This window comes from Gorilla gorilla, chromosome 7 (genome assembly GCF_029281585.2).
Source record: "Gorilla gorilla gorilla isolate KB3781 chromosome 7, NHGRI_mGorGor1-v2.1_pri, whole genome shotgun sequence".
Taxonomy (NCBI): Eukaryota; Metazoa; Chordata; class Mammalia; order Primates; family Hominidae; genus Gorilla; species Gorilla gorilla.
In genome coordinates this window covers 137943727-137964409 of record NC_073231.2, presented here as the reverse complement: position 1 = coordinate 137964409, position 20683 = coordinate 137943727, and the positions used below count along the sequence as shown (strand labels likewise).

General features: G+C 41.9%; 1 protein-coding gene across 2 annotated transcripts in view; it reads left to right on the top strand.

The window, feature by feature from the left end:
• Positions 1-19053, top strand: part of KCNQ3 (potassium voltage-gated channel subfamily Q member 3) — a 360565-nt gene extending 341512 nt beyond the window's left edge. Inside the window, exons 12-15 of one of the 2 annotated variants that reach the window (XM_031013871.3) lie at positions 1895-2026; positions 5540-5638; positions 7660-7744; positions 9937-19053. In XM_031013871.3, coding sequence (XP_030869731.3) covers positions 1895-2026; positions 5540-5638; positions 7660-7744; positions 9937-10671 — 1051 coding nt within the window. In that variant the 3' untranslated portion in view covers positions 10672-19053. The remainder of the gene's footprint in view (positions 1-1894; positions 2027-5539; positions 5639-7659; positions 7745-9936) is intronic. The other variant, XM_055349232.2, reaches the window with a different exon arrangement.
• Positions 19054-20683: the final 1630 nt, after the last annotated feature.

Here is a 20683-nt window from a genome sequence, read left to right as displayed (position 1 = left end):
TGATGGGTGACTCGTAGGTACCTGTCTTGTTATAAACACGCCCCACAGCCCTCCTGACAGTATTTCCACCTGCTACGTTCTACTCTGTCTGTAACTACCATGTATTTTAAAGGGTGTCAGAGTGGAGGGTTTTCTTCCTGTAGAGACTTCTTGCTCAAAATGGTTTTTCTTCTGCCTAACTTCATCCATATAGTCCGTTTTAATTAGTTTGCATTTTTAACAAGATAATAAATTATAGTATTTTTTTGTCTGTATCAGCAGAGACCATAATCCATTCTACCTATTTCTGTTTTGCTTTAGAATTCTGCAAGAAAATGAAAAAAAGTATGCTACTACCTAAACTTTATCAGCATGTAAGCACTTCATAAAGGTAGCAGTGAATTCTAGAAACTAAGATGAATTCTCCAACTGATCATGGTATTTTCAGCAAGATTCCCAGTCCAATAGATAGGGAAGCACAGTAGTGTTACAGTGTGTAGACCTCAGCAAAGCCTTGGACGTGGATTTTCCTGACACCTTTATGTAGGATATGACAGAAATGTGGTTGTATGAAAACACAGCTATCTGGATTCCTCACTGGCTGAAAGCCCTTATTCAGAGAAAACCAGTTAATAAACCTGTGTTGACCTGGAGGGTGATCTCTGCTGGGACGCTGCATAGTCTGGTCTCTGCCGTCTTCTCTTCTTTTAGCATTTTCATTGATGTCTTAATTCAGAGGTCATCAAACTTTTCTTGAAAGGGTCGGATAGTAAATGTTTTAGGCTTCGTGGTCCGTAGGTCTCTGCTGCAAGTGTTCAGCTCTATCGTTGTAGCACAAAAGCGGCCATAGACAGTGCCTAAAGGAATGAGTGTGACTGAGTTCCAGTCAAACCTTACTATCAAAATCAGGCAGTGGGCCAGAGTTGGCCTGTGAGCCTTATAGATTCTCACCTGTATGGAACTATGTAAAGAGAAGGCTTATAAAATGGCACAAAGATGGGAAGGATGGCAAGCAAATTAGATAGTACCATAATCAATATACCAAAAATAATGTTTAGAGGCTGAAGCCACGAGCTATGACAAACAAAATGAACTTTGAATGCACCATTAAAATGACTTGTGCAAGCACCAGATGGAAGGGCCTGGGAAGGGCTGTGACCTCCTGACACTGACCTGTGATTAGGGATTTGAACAAACTCTGTGCTCAACAGAAGTTAACTTTATGATGAGGCTCCCAAGGAACAATACCCATCAGGGGTGACGTGATTGCTTTCCAGGGAGGAACCAATAAAGGATGGAGGTGAGGCTTTGATTTCATCTACCAGTTCTGGGTGCCCCACTTTATAAGGAACCTGAGAAAACTCAAGAAACAGAAACCAGCTTTTCTTTTCTAGGAGCTCACAAGCAAAATAATTAAAGAGGCTCTTGAGGATGAGATATATCAGCTGTCCTCAAATAGCAAGCAGTGTGACAGTGATTAAGAGCACCAGCCTTGTCAGCACCGTGTCTGGGTTTGAGGACCAGCTCAGCCCTTATTAGCTATATGGCCCTGGGATGATGCTGAAGGTCCAAATCACAATCACATCATCTATAAATGGATCTGTTATCAGGATTGTTCATAAAGCATTAATTAAGCTCATGGTCTGGCACACAGTGAATGCTCAATAAATGTTAGCTTTTATTAACACTATGATTTACTTATTATTCAAATGATTGAAGGGAGTAATCCTGATGGAGATGTACTAACTCTGTGTGTTCCAAGGGGTAGAACCAGAACCAAACGTTGGAAGTTCTTCCAGCAAGCTCTTTTATCTTTGGTTCTTTTCTCCCCCTGCCCTGGAGTTTGCTAGCCTTATGTTATAGCTCCCTTCACTCTCCACATGGGATGCACAAATGCCTCTACTTTGCCTTGCAGAATTCTACAATTCCGTCTCTATAAAAAAAAATTCAAGGAGACTTTGAGGCCTTACGATGTGAAGGATGTGATTGAGCAGTATTCTGCCGGGCATCTCGACATGCTTTCCAGGATAAAGTACCTTCAGACGAGGTGAGACAGTCACATCTGGAGGGACTGCGCTCCCCTCAAAGCCATATGAACCTTAGAGTTTGAGGTGAGAGGTATTCAGAAATAATTCAAAATGCAGGGAGAGATTTTAAGAAGACAAATATCCACGAAGCCTTGTGGATGTCTAGGCCAACAAAGCACCAGATCGGACAGACTGTGAAATAGCTGTATGACATTGCCATGGCCAAGGTCAGCACCCTGATCAGGCCTGTCAGAGAGGAGAAAGCACACATTTAAATGGCTTCTGACTGTGATGCTTTCGATGTTGCCAACAAAACAGGATCATCCGAATTAAACCGAATTCAGCTGCCTAATTCTCAATACAATTCTTTACCATATTTAAAAATGTTCATCAGGTATTACTTATAATAGTGAAAGATATGGAAATAGCATCAATGCCTAACTAATAATTGCCATCATTTTTATTGAACTCCTGAGTACTCCACCTATGTGTTTATACTCCCTTATGAAATCACAAGGTATTGCATTAGAGTGCCATTTTTCCAATGAGGAAACTGAAGCTGAAAGGACAGAGGACCCACCCAGCTAGCAGGGAGCAGAGCTGGGAATCAAACCAGCTCCAACTGATTAGAAAGTCTCTATTCTCTCTAATACACCATATTTCCTTAATTATAAAACAATGGGTAAGGAAAGAATGGTACCTGCTCTCATTAAAATGTTATGCAGTCATTGGTTGGGCATGGTGGCTCATGCCTATAACCCTAGCACTTTGGGAGGCCAAGGCAGGTGGATCAGTTGAGGTCAGGAGTTCCAGACCAGCCTGACCAACATGGTGAAACCCCCTCTCTACTAAAAATACAAAAAAAAAAAAAAAATCCAGGCATGGTGGTGCACACCTGTAATCTCAGCTACTTGGGAGGCTGAGACAGAAGAATCGCTTGAACCTGGGGGGCGGAGGTTGCAGTGAGCCAAGATTGCACCACTGCACTTCAGCCTGGGCGACAGAGTGAGACTGCATCTCAAAAAAAAAAAAAAAAAAAAGAAGTTCTGCAGCCATAAGATAATATTTAGAAAAAGTATATAATGAGATTTTTTAAATTATATGATTTGTGGATATATATGCATGATACAATTACCAATAATACATGCGGACATGTGTGTACACATATATATGCATATGTATATATCTATAGTGCATATGTATGTTTATATGACATGTATGTCACAGAATAAATATACTCTGCCTAGACCTTGTGATGATGTTAACTAATATATAGGTATGATATGATTCTAAACACTTGCACACATATGCTTATTCAGAAATACACAGGACATGCACACACTTTCCCATATCAGGGCCTGGAGAAAAGGAGTAAGACTTCCCCTGAGAGACTGCAGTGGCTGTACTGAGATGATGACTCCATATGTGACTTTTTTTTTCTACTTTTAAAATGTATCAAATCTTTAATAAGCTGTAAAAATGCCCTTTTAAAAAGCATTTTGTAAAAACGGGCAGTTATGATGTCAATAGCCATGGAATAACAGTCAGGAAACCAAAATCCTATTGCAGTTCACTCTCTGACATGTGTGAGATTTCCAATGGACACGCGTCCTCTCTGGGCCTCAGCTTCCCTTTCCGAGTGATGTTGTCCCACTGGAGTGTCCTGCTAGAGAACAGGAACATCACACTGACTGGGTTGGAAGTTAATGATGCTGTCTGTCAGGTTGGAGGTGTAATTCTCCATGGCCTTTCTTTTTCTTTTCTTTTCTTTACTTTTTTTTTTTTTTTTTTTTTTCTGAGATGGAGTCTCACTCTGTCACCCAGGCTGGAGTGTAGTGGCGCGATCTCGGCTCACTGCAACCTCTGCCTCCCGGGTTCAAGTGATTCTCCTGCCTCAACTTCCCAAGTAGCTGGGACTAGAGGCGTGTGCCACCATACCCGGCTAATGTTTTATTTTTAGTAGAGATGGGCCGTGCTGGCCAGGCTGATCTCGAACTTCTGACCTCAGGTGATTCAGCCTCCCAAACTGCTGGTATTACAGGCGTCAGCCACTGCACCCAGCAGGCCTTTCTTTATCCCTAACTGGAATATCAACTTTGACTTCCTAGTATAGTGGCAGGCACAGAGTCAGTGCTTACTGCCTGCCGAATGAATAGATGTGTGAACAAATTTTGAGCTTAACATGCTGTTATTTATGCAAGTATGGCTCTCTGAGAGACGAGGATGAAGCATGATGTCTAAGGCATGACAGACTCCAAAAAATACCAGCCAATTTTAATAAGCATAGAGTGGACTATGACAGTGGCATAGTTTTTGCTACTTATTAAGCAAATGTGTTTCTAGCATTTGTGGCTGGAGGGTGAACATCTGGACCTCTGATTGCATATCCCCAGCCATGCTGACCTTGCGGGGCAAGAGAGAAAGAAAGTGCCGTCAGTGGAGGAGCAGCTGGGTTTCCAAGGAGGAGACGGAAGGAGCCATGACTGTTTCAGGGTGCATAGTCTTAATGGTCCTCGACCTGTGATAAGCCTTCAAGCCTGCCTTCCCTCCCACCCCTGTCCCAACCTACAGTGTGATAGGCAACATTTCTTTCCTATTGGTCCAGGCATAGAGCAGGAACCAATGACTCACAGAGTAGTAGGCAGCCATAAAAAAGAACAAGATCATATCTTTTGCAGGAACATGGTTGGAGCTGGAGGCTATTATCCTTAGCAAACTAATGCAGGAACAGAAAACCATATACAGCGTGTTCTCACTTACAGGTGGTAGCTAACATATGAACACAAAGAAGGAAACAACAGGTTCTGGGGTCTTCTTGAGGGGGTAGGGTGGTAGGAGGGAGAGTAGCAGAAAAGATAACCCCCATGACACATGTTTACCTATGTAACAAACCTTCACCTGTACCCCCAAACCTAAAATAAAAATTATTTAAAAAGGAGCTGGTGCCTCATGCAGAAATAGAAATAGGAATGGAAGCTGGTGTTGGATCTATCTTTCTACTGGCCAGAGATGCCCACAGAGCTGCAGTGATGTGTGCAGCTGAATATGTAGCCTAGGATTTGTCTGTAAAGCTCCCTAACTAGATGTTTTTGGAAGGGATAGAAGAATTGGAAGACAAGACAGGTTTGCGGTCCACCTATGACATTTCCTATGAAAAAAAAAAATGACAAGATGCAGCCGTCACCTCTCTCAGTGGTTTGTCTGCCTCCCTCTCTCCTGGGATAGAAAGATGCTTTCAGTATTACCAGATCAAAAACAAGCAGAAGAATATACCGAGGTTATAGGTTCTCTCTGGCTCTTTCTTTCTCTCTGGCTCTTTCTTTCTCTCTGTAGCTAGTATGCACTCACTCTTTCCTCTCCTCTCCTCCCCTCTCCTCTCCTCCCCTCTCCTCTCCTCACTTCTCGTCTCCTCTCCTCTCCTCTTCATTCATATTCCAAACCCTTATCTCATTCTAGAGAGAATAGAATGATTTGTTTTCCTGTCAAAACAAAGCTCTGTGTAATTTAATCCCTGCTCTGTTTGTTTCTTTCAGAATAGATATGATTTTCACCCCTGGACCTCCCTCCACGCCAAAACACAAGAAGTCTCAGAAAGGGTCAGCATTCACCTTCCCATCCCAGCAATCTCCCAGGTGGGGCCAGTGGACATGGACTGATGGGCCAGGGGTGCAAAGTTTGTAAAGCATCCCCACCCCCAAACCTCTGCTGGGGTCCTTTATGTGGGTGAAGTTGTCACTCTCCTAAGTAAAATGAAGAAAGAGTTTGAAGCTTGTTTCAGTTGGTGGCCATTTGAAAGGTTTCTGTACAAAAATCTTCTCACTCCTCTTCCCAGACCATGTGGATGACATTTCTTCCTGTAACTTTTGAAAATGATAATAGCTCCACCTGTTTCCCTGTTACAAAACAAGAGGAGACTTATGAGCTTTATTGAAACAGGAAGAAAACTTCGTATCAGCAGAACCCAGAGCATTCTCCATCCTGCATAATTACCTTTGAGTTGATTGATACCCCTCCCAGGACAAAGCCAGAGAAGACACTCAGATATCAGCCCCCTGACAACATTGTAACACAGAGAGCTTTGTCCCTTAACAGAGCAGCTCTTCTCCTTCCAAAGCTTCAAAATTTTGAATAAGATGTTCTTTAGAAAATCCACTGCCTAAATTTACATGTCTTTATTTTCCAAATGTCTTCAAGGCAGGTAACACAATGAGTGAGGGAGTTAGGCTTAAGAAATATTATGAACCTTCCACTTATAAAAGAATCAAGAGGCCGGGCATGGTGGCTTACGCCTGTAATCCCAGCACTTCAGGAGGCCGCGGCGGGTGGATCATGAGGTCAGGAGCTCGAGACCAGCCTGGCCAACATAGTGAAACCCCATCTCTACTAAAAATACAAAAATTAGCTGGGCGTGGTGGCGCGTGCCTGTAATCCCAGTTACTTGGGAGGCTGAGGCAGGAGAATCGCTTGAACCAGGGAGTCAGAGGTTGCAGTGAGCCGAGATCATGCCACTGCATTCCAGCCTGGCAATAGAGTGAGACTCCATCTCAAAAAAAAAAAAAAAAGAATCAAGAGCATTAACGTGATGATAGAAAGCAATTTAATATTTTAATATTTAACCTGAGCCCTGGGGATAAAATAGGGAGTGATGGGACCGTGGGCACCTGGAGAACACATGCTCCATCTAAAGGAGGTAGGAATGAAGGCTCTACCTTCTTTTAGAAATGAGGGCCCTACCTTCTTTTAGGGATGCAGATCCCCTGTTTCCAGAAAACAGAATATCCAGCTTTTACATGAAATTCTCAATTTTTGAGATGGCTTACATGTTTTAAAACCCCATGCAGGCCAAAGAAAACACTAGCCAGCTGGATTTAGCACATGGACCACCAGTTTTTGACATCTTTTTAAAATTTAGGGCTTCGCAGCCAAAGACTATCCTACTAAGCAGGATTCAGTAGCCTATGAGAGAGAGAAATCAACTATTGAGAAAGTGCCTAGCATGAATGGTTTCTAGCAAATAGCTAGACTCCCTGAAAGTTCTATCTGCAAAAAAACATAAAAATGTTGAAACTAACCAGAATTAAGCAGATATTAACTGTGGATAACCAAAAATCAAATTCAGCACACATTTCAATTCCATTCCTCACCAGTGTCATCTTTTGCATCATGTTCAAGATTTGGGATTCTTCATTCTTATTAAAATTGGCCAGATGAAATATTTATACCCACTGTAAGTAATTTCAGACATTAGATGACCCCTTCTCCACCTGCACACACACACTCAGAGTAAAAGTCTCAGATCTCAAATCTAAGAATGAAAGGCTAAGAAATTTAATTTAAAGGAACTAGATACTCTAGGTACTGTTAGGTGCTTTATAATATTTAACACAAAGCAAAGCCTCCTTAATAGCAGCTTGATATTTGGCTTCAAATTTTCCTACAGTGGAGGTAAACATGAGATACCAGTGTTGAATGCAGAAAAACTCTGACCTTTCCTGACTCACATATGCCTCCAGAGTTGATTGGTGCTCTTTTATGCCACACAAGTGTGAGGGTGAGAACGATGGCTCTGTTGGCCATGGCCTGCCTAGCCGAAATTACCTTGCATAGCAAAAATAGATATAACGATCTTATAGAAGTGTTCGCTTCTTCTTAGGAATGAACCATATGTAGCCAGACCATCCACATCAGAAATCGAAGACCAAAGCATGATGGGGAAGTTTGTAAAAGTTGAAAGACAGGTAAGTCTTTTCTTCCTCTCACCAAAAACCAGATCTGTAACATTTATTTTCAAATGCCATTTCTTTTTTTTCTTTCTTTCTTTCTTTTTTTTTTTTTAGACGAAGTTTCACTCTGTTGCCCAGGCTGGAGTGCAATGGCGTGATCTTGACTCACTGCAACCTCTGCCTCCCAGGTTCAGGTGATTCTCCTGCCTCAGCCTCCTGAGGAGCTGAGCTTACAGGCGCCTGCCACCATGCCCAGCTAATTTTTGTATTTTTAGTAGAGATGGGGTTTCACCATGTTGGCCAGGCTGGTCTCGAACTCCTGACCTCAGGTGATCTGCCCAACTCGGCCTACCAAAGTGCTGGGATTACAGACATGAGCCACTGCGCCTGGTCCCCACCATTGTTTTTCAAAGGGAGATAAGATACTTGAGTACTACTACCTACCATTCAAAAAAGATATGGAAATCAAATCACTGATTCAGCATTTACTGAGTGATCACGTGCAAGTTAAATAATTGTTCTGAGCCTCAGTTTTCCTCATCTGTAGTATGGGGATTATAATACCCTATTAGGTTGCTGTGAGGACTGAGTTGATACATGAAAATTACCCATAATATTAGCGGGCACAGTGAACACTTGATAATAGCTACAATTATCAAGCATTTCATGGTGACCCCTTAGGAAATGTTAGTGACCTGCCACTGCATGTTGTGTGTCCTCCTTTTCTCAATGTCCAGGCAGTGGGTTGCCTGTGTGAAGAGGCCGGGAGGAGGGCAGGCACAGGTGAGATCCATCCAAGGTGGAAAGAGAAACCCGCTCACTCACAGCACCATGCAGCTCACTCTTGCTTTCACAGCAAGCAGCTCATAATCTAGCATCATCTGCCTAACTCTACATTAGATAAATGGTACTGCCAGTTTTTCAAGGATCATAGTAATCCTTTTGTTTTATTCAAAACCCTAAATGGGACCCGTGCAGGAGAGGTAGAAGCAAATCTGAATTATTCCTTTTTGTTGTATCAAGAATTTTGTTTTCATTTTAAATTTTAATTTATAATTTCCACTCTATTTCTCAGTGTCTGTTCTCTTGCCTGTGAGATAGAGATAATAATAGTATCCATCTTGGGGGATTGTCATAAAATTCACATAAGTTAATAAAGTACATAAGACAGAATCAGATTGTGACTTTTCTAACTGACCCTTGTCAGTTATTATTGAGGCTCAGATGCCATCCTGGCATCTGCTGATCATGGTGCTCATATCCTCACCTGTAAAATAGGGTGATACACCCGACGACAGTGTTTCCTGGTGAGTCGTGAATTGTCAAAGCAAGAACATCACACACATGTGCACACACACTCATGTATATTCATTCACAAAAGTTCAAGTAAGGTACCAATTTAGGCAGGCAAGAGCAAGCTGCTGGGTAGGGTCTTCAGTTCTGAGAAGCTCAGTTCTTGCTAACCACTGCCCTTGTATTTTTAGGGCTTAAATCACCATGTAGAAGAAACATAGACTAACAGTCCACATGCTTCTGTCTAAGGAAATGTTCCTAAATTGAGAACTCTTGCTCCTTGACCCAGGCAACATTAGCAAGGCCACTTCCTCCTCTAGGGGACACAGCAGGCCTGTAACACTCCAAAGCATCTCTGCTTTCCGCCTTTGCTTCCTAGAAGACCTTGCCTAGGTTTTCTCTAGATTAACATTAATACCTGTTGTGCAAGGCTTGCAAGTAGGAGGCACAAAATAAATTATTAGCTGTTTTTATTATTAAGAGTTGCAAGAATTATCTTCCCTTCTGAAAAGTAAATACAGTATTAGAATATTTCCTTCTGGTCAGGCGCGGTGGTTCATGCCTGTAATCCCAGCATTTTGGGAGGCCAAGGCGGGTGGATCACGAGGTCAGTTCAAGACCAGCCTGGCCAAGATGGTGAAACCCCATCTCTACTAATAATACAAACATTAGCCTGGCATGCTGGCGGGTGCCTGTAATCCCAGCTACTTGGGAGGCTGAGGCATAGAATTGCTTGAACCCGGGAGGCGGAAGTTGCAGTGAGCCCAGATCGCGCCACTGCACTCCAGCCTGGGTGACAGACTGAGACTCCGTCTCAAAAAAAAAAAAAAAAAAAAGAATATTTCCTCCCAACCAATAGCAACGATCCCCACCCTCAGAGAAAGTGGTAATTCACAGCTCCTTTGATTTTCCAGGTTCAGGACATGGGGAAGAAGCTGGACTTCCTCGTGGATATGCACATGCAACACATGGAACGGTTGCAGGTGCAGGTCACAGAGTATTACCCAACCAAGGGCACCTCCTCGCCAGCTGAAGCAGAGAAGAAAGAGGACAACAGGTATTCCGATTTGAAAACCATCATCTGCAACTATTCTGAGACAGGCCCCCCGGAACCACCCTACAGCTTCCACCAGGTGCCCATTGACAAAGTCAGCCCCTATGGGTTTTTTGCACATGACCCTGTGAACCTGCCCCAAGGGGGACCCAGTTCTGGAAAGGTTCAGGCAACTCCTCCTTCCTCGGCAACAACGTATATGGAGAGGCCCACGGTCCTGCCTATCTTGACTCTTCTCGACTCCCGAGTGAGCTGCCACTCCCAGGCTGACCTGCAGGGCCCCTACTCGGACCGAATCTCCCCCCGGCAGAGACGTAGCATCACGCGAGACAGTGACACACCTCTGTCCCTGATGTCGGTCAACCACGAGGAGCTGGAGAGGTCTCCAAGTGGCTTCAGCATCTCCCAGGACAGAGATGATTATGTGTTCGGCCCCAATGGGGGGTCGAGCTGGATGAGGGAGAAGCGGTACCTCGCCGAGGGTGAGACGGACACAGACACGGACCCCTTCACGCCCAGCGGCTCCATGCCTCTGTCGTCCACAGGGGATGGGATTTCTGATTCAGTATGGACCCCTTCCAATAAGCCCATTTAAAAGAGGTCACTGGCTGACCCCTCCTTGTAATGTAGACAGACTTTGTATAGTTCACTTACTCTCACACCCGACGCTTACCAGCGGGGACACCAATGGCTGCATCAAATGCATGCATGTGCGTGGTGGCCCCACCCAGGCAGGGGCTTCCCACAGCCTCTTCCTCCCCATGTCACCACAACAAAGTGCTTCCTTTTCAGCATGGTTTGCATGACTTTACACTATATAAATGGTTCCGCTAATCTCTTCTAGGATACACATTTATCTGCTGTTCTTACTTTTAATCACGATTGGACCAGTACAGGGAGAAATTACTGATGAGCCATGCTATTTGTCTGTTTGGTTGGCTGGTTTGGGTTTTGGTTTGGTAAGAAGAGAAAGTAGTTTAAGTTATTTCTAGGATCACTGCCCTCTTGTGTAAAACGCTCCAGCAATTAACTGTTTTTGAAAGCAAGGAAATAATTTTCTCAACAAAACCACATTGTGTATCAGTGGGGCTGCCTACTGAGCTAACATTAGGAAAGGAATGAGATAGTCATTGTGTCTCTAAAACAAAGAATTTAAACAAATATTTAAGGCAAAACCTTTTAAAAGCTCTCCAAAAGACCTCACTTGGCCTGATGTTACTTAGTATCATGCCTCAGTTTCCTTATCTGTAAAAAGTGGTGATAATGCCAAGTGTAGCATTTCTGATGAGTTATGAATTGGCAGGGAGAAAACACACACACACACACACACACACACAAAGTTAAAATAGTTTCCAGTTTATGTAGCCAAGGACAATGGAATTTATCAGAAATGAAGTGCCCCTCTGGGCAGGAGCTAAGTTCAGTGCCTTTAAAATGAAGTTCCAACTCCCATTTCTTCCCATGATACTGAAGTACAAAATATCCATCTAAAATAGAAATTAAAGTCAAGAAGGCACACAGAAATTATCTAGTCCAAGGACTTCCTTTTATAAATGAAGAATCTTAGGCTCAGGTAAAGTGATACACCCAGAGTCACTCAGTTGTCCCATAGAGAACCAGGACTCAAAAGTCAGGTCTGCCCACTCTCCCTGCCCTTGTTTCCCCTCACCACACCACTCTTCCATTTATATAATGCATCCTAGAGATTGTGTCAAGATATATGACTTTGTGTCGCGTGGAAAGTACCCAGTTTATCCAGCAGGAGGGGGATTTCCACTTTTATTGCAAAACATGCTTGCTTGATGCAATGCATTTCAGATCTAGAAAAAAATAATGCAAGCAAGCTACATTTACAGATGTGTAAACAGGCAAACTTTCCAGAACCGTCCAATTTTACTTTTCCAAATTTATGGAACCAACCCAGATTTTTTAAATGAAAATACTAAAACCATATGTAACCGTAAGACAAGCTAAAATGTAAGCAGACAGCCTGGGAAGCACTGCCCTACTGTACAGGTGTGATATTAAGCACAAGCCATCCTCTGGCCTCTTATGAGATGATGTTATTCTCTGAAAAACTTCTTTGATGGAAAAGGTTTCTGTTAGGCTTAGACTGAATTAGCTAAATGACCACACCACAGTATTATTGTCTCACTCTTCTCACACACCTAGGCACTGGTTGTGGATAGTTGCCATGGTGACAATCAAGATAATCCAGATGACCTAAACAAATGTCTGTATGCAGCTGACACTGCTATTCTCCCTCACAGTCTTGTCAAGAGCCACAGTAGCTATGGCAGACGTTTGGTTGATGGTTTCATCATTTCCTAATACAAGAGTCTGGCACTATGTTGGAGAGAGGAATCACTTCCTCAGAGATAGGTTACTTTCAACTCACATGTCAACAGTTACTGTACAAAAAACTCAGAATACAGTAATGATTAGAGCTTGACCCCTGACTTTAGGAACTTAGAACCAAAGCCCCAAGTCCCAGGCCAAGGGCAGACATTGTGAGCAGCAGAAGGGTGTTTTTTATGGAGAGCCCCACAAATGGATGGGTGTAGACCTTGAAGTCTGAGATGGGAAATATACCAGAATGCTCAATGCATCAGACATGAAGCCCCATGGGCTTCCATTTGACATGCTGGCAATCTGAAGGACAAAGGGCATGGGTTATTTGGGCCTTTTCCCCACTCCTTCAATATGGCTGAAAGTGCCAGTGGGGATTACAACCTAAGAAACCCTATGCCCCTTCCTGAGGGCTTGATTATTGAATCCTGATATTCCTGGAATCTTTCACTTGAGATGATCACCTGCCTAACATCCAACATGTTACTATGCTCTTCTTTATGTACATGAGTTACTGGAAACCAACAATAAAGGAGAGTGAGTCATACTCTCCACATATGCACCAATTAATTTTTTAACTTATTAATATTCTTGAAGAACTTACTATCTTAAGTATTTTACCAATACATGCATTTTCCAGCAACTCAATGGAGTTCTACCTTAAAGTATTTACCATTGATCCAAAATTGGAGGAACTACCTTAGATTCTTTTAATAACCTAGAAAGGATTGGAGCTTGTATTATTTCCTAAACCATAGGCAGGCAGTCTAGCTTCCCTGCTGGATCATAAGACCAGGACAGCAGAGATTGGGTTTGTATTGATCAGTAGTAGGGAAGTATTGATCGTCTAACATCTAGTAAGTTGTCTTTATCAGTATAGACATAGACAAAATACATGTTTTATGAATGAATAAATAATAAGAACCTTAAGAGCTGTTTTTTTCCCATTTAAGAAAACAAAAAGGAAAAGAGAAAAATGATCTTCTGGAATAACTCTGCTTTGATATTCCCCTTTTGTTCCCCAAAAAATATATTCCAGGAAGGCAAACCAAACCTGCTCAAGTTGCCTATGCACAGACAATCTCAACAATATGGCTCACAGTGAGCAAGCAGAAATTCAGGGTCTGGAATTGAATGTGAGTTATGGGAAGAAACAGTGTGTGCTTTCACAAAGATCCTTTTGTCAGACAAGGGAACAGCATGATAATCCAATGGAACTGGTTAACAACATGACCCAAGATGACATGACCACAGATATACTAGTCGTTCTGAAACTTGCCCAAGAAATTGCAATCGTTTCAGCAGAACTCCATGAAATGTTGACAAATTAATTCCATCATCAAACTAGGAGTGATATTATCAGGTAAAACTATGATCTCATGTATGTATTTGGTCTTTCTGGGTCACAATGTGACACGAAAAATTTTAAAGGTCATATTTTAGCAAGATCAAAATGAATTAGATAAATCAACTTCACAAATGTTAAGCGAAACATGATCCTATTGAGCTGAGAAAGAAGTACTTGAGATCGTTTGAGTTTTGACTATCAAATGTCAGCACAAAAGCAAATATCAAAAGCTTAAGAAAAAAATTATTTCAGGAAAAGAAAAACACATCAAATTGAGAAAGTGCTATTGAATAACTTTGTTTTTAGAACTGGAAATTTAGGCTTATTAGACATGACATTGATATTACAAAGCCCTAGTTTTCATGAAAACATAACTAGATAACCCCAAGGCGTATAGGTTAAAATGAACTAATTAATCAACAATTATGCATCCTGTGTCTATTTTGTGCAAGGTACTTCCTAGACACTGTAGTTTAAAAGAATAATTTCCTGTAGAAAAACCTAATCTAATAGGACCTACTCATAATTTGGCAAAATCATTCTCATAATTCCATGCTACTGAAATGGGGGTGTAATAAAGAAAAAGTCATTTGTTTATTCACTTAACAGGATTTATTAAGCACCAATATATGCCCAGAACTGTGCAGTGCATTGGAAGTTCAGAGATAAGAAAACCAGTTTCTGCCATCAAAATGCTAGGAATCTAGAGGTCTCAAACATCAGAGGTCCCTTCGAACTATGTCTACCAGGAAGATAAAATACCTGATTTCATCCCTGCAAACAACTCTATACAGACAGAAATGCTTCCTAGCTTGGAAACTATAGAAAATTGAACATGAAAATGAGAGCAAAGATTCTACATCAAAATGACAATGATCCAATCAGCCCAGTCAAGGCTGAGTGGGTTGAATGGGGACTTCGAGTTTGGATTCAATGCTTTGAACTTCATAGCTTCAGAGAAGCTGTGCAAAAAGGGGGGATTCTAGGGAATCTGAGGAAGATTGTTGGAGAAACCAGCTTTCTTCTTGTCTCCTAATCCCTGCTAAGATTGATACCAGTCAAGGAGCTGAGTTACTTTCATTTCATCATGTTGACCAAGAGAAGCTTATGATACAGACTATGACACAGCACCTATTTCAAGAGAAAGATGTTACTCTACTTATGGGAACCTGCAGATCAAATTCTCCTGGGGCAAGAGAAGAAATTTGTTCAGCAGCCTAAGAAGTCAACTGTACTTTGGACAGTGCTGCCAAACACACCCCAGGATTCTCCCACCCATGTGCTTTCCCAGAAGATGCCACATAGCTGGTATTTGGTTTTCATGAATAACCAAAGATTCTTCTTTGCTTCCTGAACCCCAGGCATCCTTAGGAATTTGCTTCATGTCCTCACTTGTCCTTGAAGCCTTGTTTTTCAGGATGAACTTTTAAAGTCTAAGTTGTTTATATTCAAATCAACCCAACGCTATTGTTGCTGATATTATACCATTCCAAACTGAGCCAACTGGCCCCTAAACAAGCCAGCAGGCAGCCCCTCACTAATGCCCTGTTTAGAACATGTTAGGACCAGGCTATCTGCATAGCTTTAGTGGTTTTAGAAGCCAGTAATGGCAGTGTAAAAGAGACAGGAATCATACAGCGATGACCTGGAAGAAAATTTGTTTCAGCACATTCGAAAGCATTTGACTCTTCTGCCGTGTTTTGATTTTCAAGTGAGACAATCAATGTACACACAAAGCCCCTAGTACAATGACTGATGCATACTAGGGACTGTTATTTATGTTATTTTTTTACAGTATGCATGGACTTCATTGTCTCAGTCTTTGGTGTTACTTATGAACTCTAAATTTACACCAAAAAAATTTTTTTTCAGAAAAAGAATCGTGGAGAAACAATCCTAATTATTAAATCAAATGCTTTCACAATTGCTTTTTAAATAAGTACATCTCTGCAAATAAAAATGCTTGCTCTTGTCTACCACAATAAGGAACAGAAGGAATCTTAGAATGAAGAGAGGCAGGAATGTTGGATCTCAGTGGCTGAGTTGTGGCAATTCCATTGGACATATAGTACCAGATGTTGCACCATCTGGATGATGTGTAGGAGATAAAGCCAAATTGCAAAAATAAAAGACTCATGATTTCCCAAGGAAAGTCAACTGTGCATGGTGGCTATCAGACAACACCCTAGCAATGAATGGGGGAACTTGCAGAAGAAAGAGTTAATGCTTGCTTAAACCTTCCCTGGGGAGATTTGTTCCCAGGCTTTCACGGCTTTAACCTCAGCAACCCTGTAAGAAAATTGTGATTCATATTTTGATTTGTTATCATAGATGCAAAGAGACATAATTTCATGGATTCTAAGATACACAGAGCAAGAAGAGATTTTGATCACCCAGAACAACCACCTGTCTTTTTAGATCAAGAAGCAGAAGCTCAGAGCAAAGAACATCACACCACGTCCCTCAGTGATTGAAGCAGTGATTGAGTCACAGAATAAATCTGGAACTCAGGTCTTCTGATCTTTGCTCCAGATGTTAGAGACAAAACTAAAACTAAAATACCAAGTGAAATCAAAGCATCACGATTGAGTCCAGAACATGAAAAAGAACTTCCTGGCCCACTTGAGAAACTGTTAAACCGGACATACCTTTGGGGACTTCTTCCCTTCTCTGGAATAAGATTGATGTTTCCATGCTGTGAAAGACGATGATGTTCCTTCTCCCAGATTCCTGCTGTCTTCAAAAGGCCTAGCAAAAACCACTGCTGCTGGGTGCAGTTGAGAAAGGGAATGAAGAACAATCCCATGGCCATGCAGGCACTCCTCCCCTCCACCTCTCTACCCTCCACCCCTCTGCCCTCTCCTACCTTGTTCCTTCTTGGTCCTGCCATGTTTGGACTGGTTCACCTTTTTGGCCCGTCACTTGGGCTCATTCAGCAACAGTCATGCCTTAGGTTGCATCCTCATCTATAGGCCAATTAAACAGGGTTTCTTCTTGATAAATCCCTATGGTTTTGATTTTAGGAAGTCAGGCATGATTTCTTTTGGGATCTATATGACCCAAAGTGGCCAGTTTTACCAAAGGTGTCCCTTTGCACTGGGATCTCTGGGTCTCATTTGAACACAGCTTGGGTCCTCTTGCCTTGTCCCAGAGAATCCCCATGTTGTCAGGACATAAGCAGATACTCTAGGGCCTTCACCAAAAGCTACAAAGAAGCAAACAGGACTCAACTTAGGACATCTTATGGTTATGTAACTAAGAGATTATTTTAGGAAGTAAACAGGCCTCTGTTGTTTCAAATGAACATCTTCATTGTTAGTTTCCACTTACATTGTTCTCGGGATAAATCTGCCAGAATTTGGCAGGGCTCCCCAGCAGTCCTTGTGAATCCCTGTGGTAGGATATTTCAGTTCTCCTGAGTCAGGCTGAAGTGAAAGCTCCTAAGAGATATTCAGAAAGAAGGATGGTCAAGTTCTAGAACAACAATAGTTGGCCCAGTAATTTTAAAGATTGTCATTCTACCTAAGCCTTCATCCTCCAGATAGCACTGTTATGGGCTTAAAATAAGCTTCAAGGGAAATAATGAATTTCTTTGACACCGCCAAAAATGGGCTGTATATAAGAATAACTTGAGAATGGCTTACAATGAGGTAGTCAAAAGCCCAGCTCAGTGCTCAGGAATGTATTTGTAATTCCTCTTAGACTTGTCGAATGGACTGCAATTTGATACCTAAGAGTAATAAAAAATGAGAGCATATTTTATGTTAATGTTCCCTTCTCTTCCTCTGCCCACAAAAGTGAGGTCAGGGAAGGGGAGAGAAACTTATCCTAAGCGCTCCTTATGAGTTGCTTGTGACATGATAGCTCTCTCTAAAGTTCATGCAATCCTCATCACAACCCATGAAGGAGATGTTATTGTCTCCATCTTATAGATGAGGAAACTGAAGACAAGACCTTGTCAAAGGTCACACATTGTAAGAAGTAGAGCTGCATATTTAACCAAAGCCCGTGTACCTGGAAAGCTCATTCTCTCCCCCTTCTTCCTCTCAAATCAGGCCCTAGCTCCTCCACAATGCTTCAGGCTTCTACGTTCACTCAGCTTTACAGTAAAATGATCACAGACCCATGAGTTCCCTGGAGAGTAGAGTGATGCCTGGGTCAGCTGTTCCTCTTGTCTGTTCAGCAGGTCCTTTGAGTGGCTTCACAATCCAGCTGTCAGTGGCAGAAAATAATGCCTCATAAATTATTCACCTGGTTCACATTGGAATCCATTAGCTCTCGGGGCTTGGTGTGGCTGCAGATCATCCACAAGTGCCCCTTGTTCTCTGCCCCCAAGGAGCTCCTGTCATTGTTTTTAACCAAACAAGTTCAAATATCTCCACGTCTCTGCTGACTCTGGTCTTTTGTCTCTAGACTGTACCTTTATTTCTGAGCTCTGAAATTCTGCAAAAACAGGTGAGTCTATAAAAACATTCTATGGGAGGCCAAAAGCTCAGAACAGTTGTGTCTCTCTTTCTCAGTATTAAAAGATCAAGGTTTCCCATGGAAGCCAACCTGATCTGGTAATTGGGCCCTTCTATACCCCTCTGAATACTTTTCCAAGGAGGGGGCAGTTCCCACCCCCATAGTTCCCCTGAGGGTTAAGAGTCCGGGTGGTGGCCAAGTTGCAAGATTTGGGGCAGCTATTTTGCCAAGGATCAGAGATTCACTGTCGGAGAGGTGAAGTCGGCTCTGTGCCATCCTGAAAAATCAACTTAGAAAGATAGGTGGACTTCATCAGATTTGTCAGTCCTTCCTTGTTTTAAAGAGAAAAATGATCTCTGCCTTGCTTCAGATAGGATATGGCTATTTTTTTTCCTTCTTTTTCTAATGTAGCAGTGATGGAAAACACCAGTCTTTGAAGAACAAATGGAGGTTCCCAGTGACATGAATCCATTATATTTGATTTTGGATTGTATTTTTTAACCCCTTTTTATGGCATAGAATTCTGGTGCCTTGCTCCCTGGGTTTGTCTCTGTGCTATGAGTAGGCTTTCTTCACATTCTGGCTTACAGGGGAACACAACTATTCCACAAGTGGCCTTTAGTGCTCTTTATAATATGATTTCCTGTAATTTTTAAACTGTATGTGTAATTTATATTCTGGCTCTGTCCAATATTTGAACAACTTTAATAGGTTGATTTCCATATATATTATGCAAATAATTCTTACCTGATTTTTTATGTTCTATCTTAAATAAATACTGCACCACTTATTAATAAATAGACATTTCAGTGATTATGTGGAGGAATGTTATTTGCTTCAAAACAACTTTTATGAGATTGTATTATTTATCATAAACAACACTGACTGTTGCTAATGGAAAAGCTCTAAATATCAACGGCCTAATGCAACAAAGATTTACTTCTTGCTCAAATCACAGTCCAGTGTAGATTGTCTGAGTTTCAAAGAGTGATGCAAGGATTTGGGCTACTGAAGAGCTGGAGTCCTTCACTTCTAGCCAGATTGCCAGGAGGAGAGGCTCTAGAAAAGCCATACCCACATCTTCCTGCCTTGGACTCAAAGTGACTCATCATTCCCACTCACAGACTCATTGCTTAAACTCAGTCACATGGTATGGGGCAATCTGCAAGGGAGGCTGGGAAATGTAGTCTTCATGAATGCCCAGCATGAGGAAATGTGTTGAATATATTTCTTTGCTCACCACAAGAATACTGTGATTGATCCTGTAGATCTCCTTGTTAGTACTGAGTAATGACTACGTCTAACCCAAGTGTAGTTGTTGCACAGGGAATAAAGTAAGGGAACCACAAAGTTCCCCTGGGAGTCATTGGAGTTACAAATATATATGTGGTAGCAGTTTAATAGCATAAAGTGTTGGCAAGAGTTATCTACTAGTGGTACACATTTCAAATGCAGCAAACAAGAACATGTCCTAAATATTTCTCTATTATCAATTGGACCATTGGTGGGTATAATCCCTTCATAGGCCAGTTTGCCAACTCTGTTTCCTTAAACATTTGGGTATTGATTAGAATTCTTGTTTTTTTTCTTCTATTCAGTTCACTTCAAGAAACATGTATTTAAGAAATATTAATTGGATATCTACCATATACCAAGCATCGGAGATGCAGTATTTTACAATTTAATGTGGTATTGGCCTTAAGATCATTTCAGTTCTGTGAGAAGCATGATGAATGAGATAATCAAGGGTTCTGTGGAAACACAAAGCATGGCACTGGCTCATATTAGAGGTATAGAAAACGCTTCATGCAGAGCATGAGGTATGAATGGAATATTTAAGGATGACTTCACAAAGCCAAAAATGAAGAAGGAAGTAGAGAAGACAGGCCTGCCAGACATTGGGAAGAGGATGTGCAAAGAGGCATGAGACAGGCTTAGTTTAGAAGTTCTGTTCAAAGCAAAGTTGCATTTTTACATTCTTGTTCTTATGGTCTCCATTGCCTCTGGCAAGCAACTCAGTGGGATTTATGCCCTGGGTAAACAGGGAGCATTCCAGATGTAGTAAGAAGGCAGTGTGCTTGGAATGCAGAAAGCAAGAAGGAGACTGATCCAGGCAGATGAGGCCTTGAAGGTATATTAGGGCTGTTTGGAACTTTCTGTCCTTAAGTTAAGGAGATCACGGTGCAGTGAGGAAATCTCTTCCCAGATCCACGGTCTGAAACTGCACCCTCCCTTCTGACTTCTGCCTTCCATCCTGATCATGGTTCTCAGAATTCAGTTTTGAAGTTTTCCTTTCAAAGAAACTATTCCTCTCATATCTAGAGACTGACAAGATTCTCCCAGCTGCCTGGTCTCAGTTCCTCTCATTAGGAGAAAGAATCATACTGTCTTTTTTATTGGTAACTAATGCCATCGCCACAAGAACTCATGTCCTACCCTCCTGCTT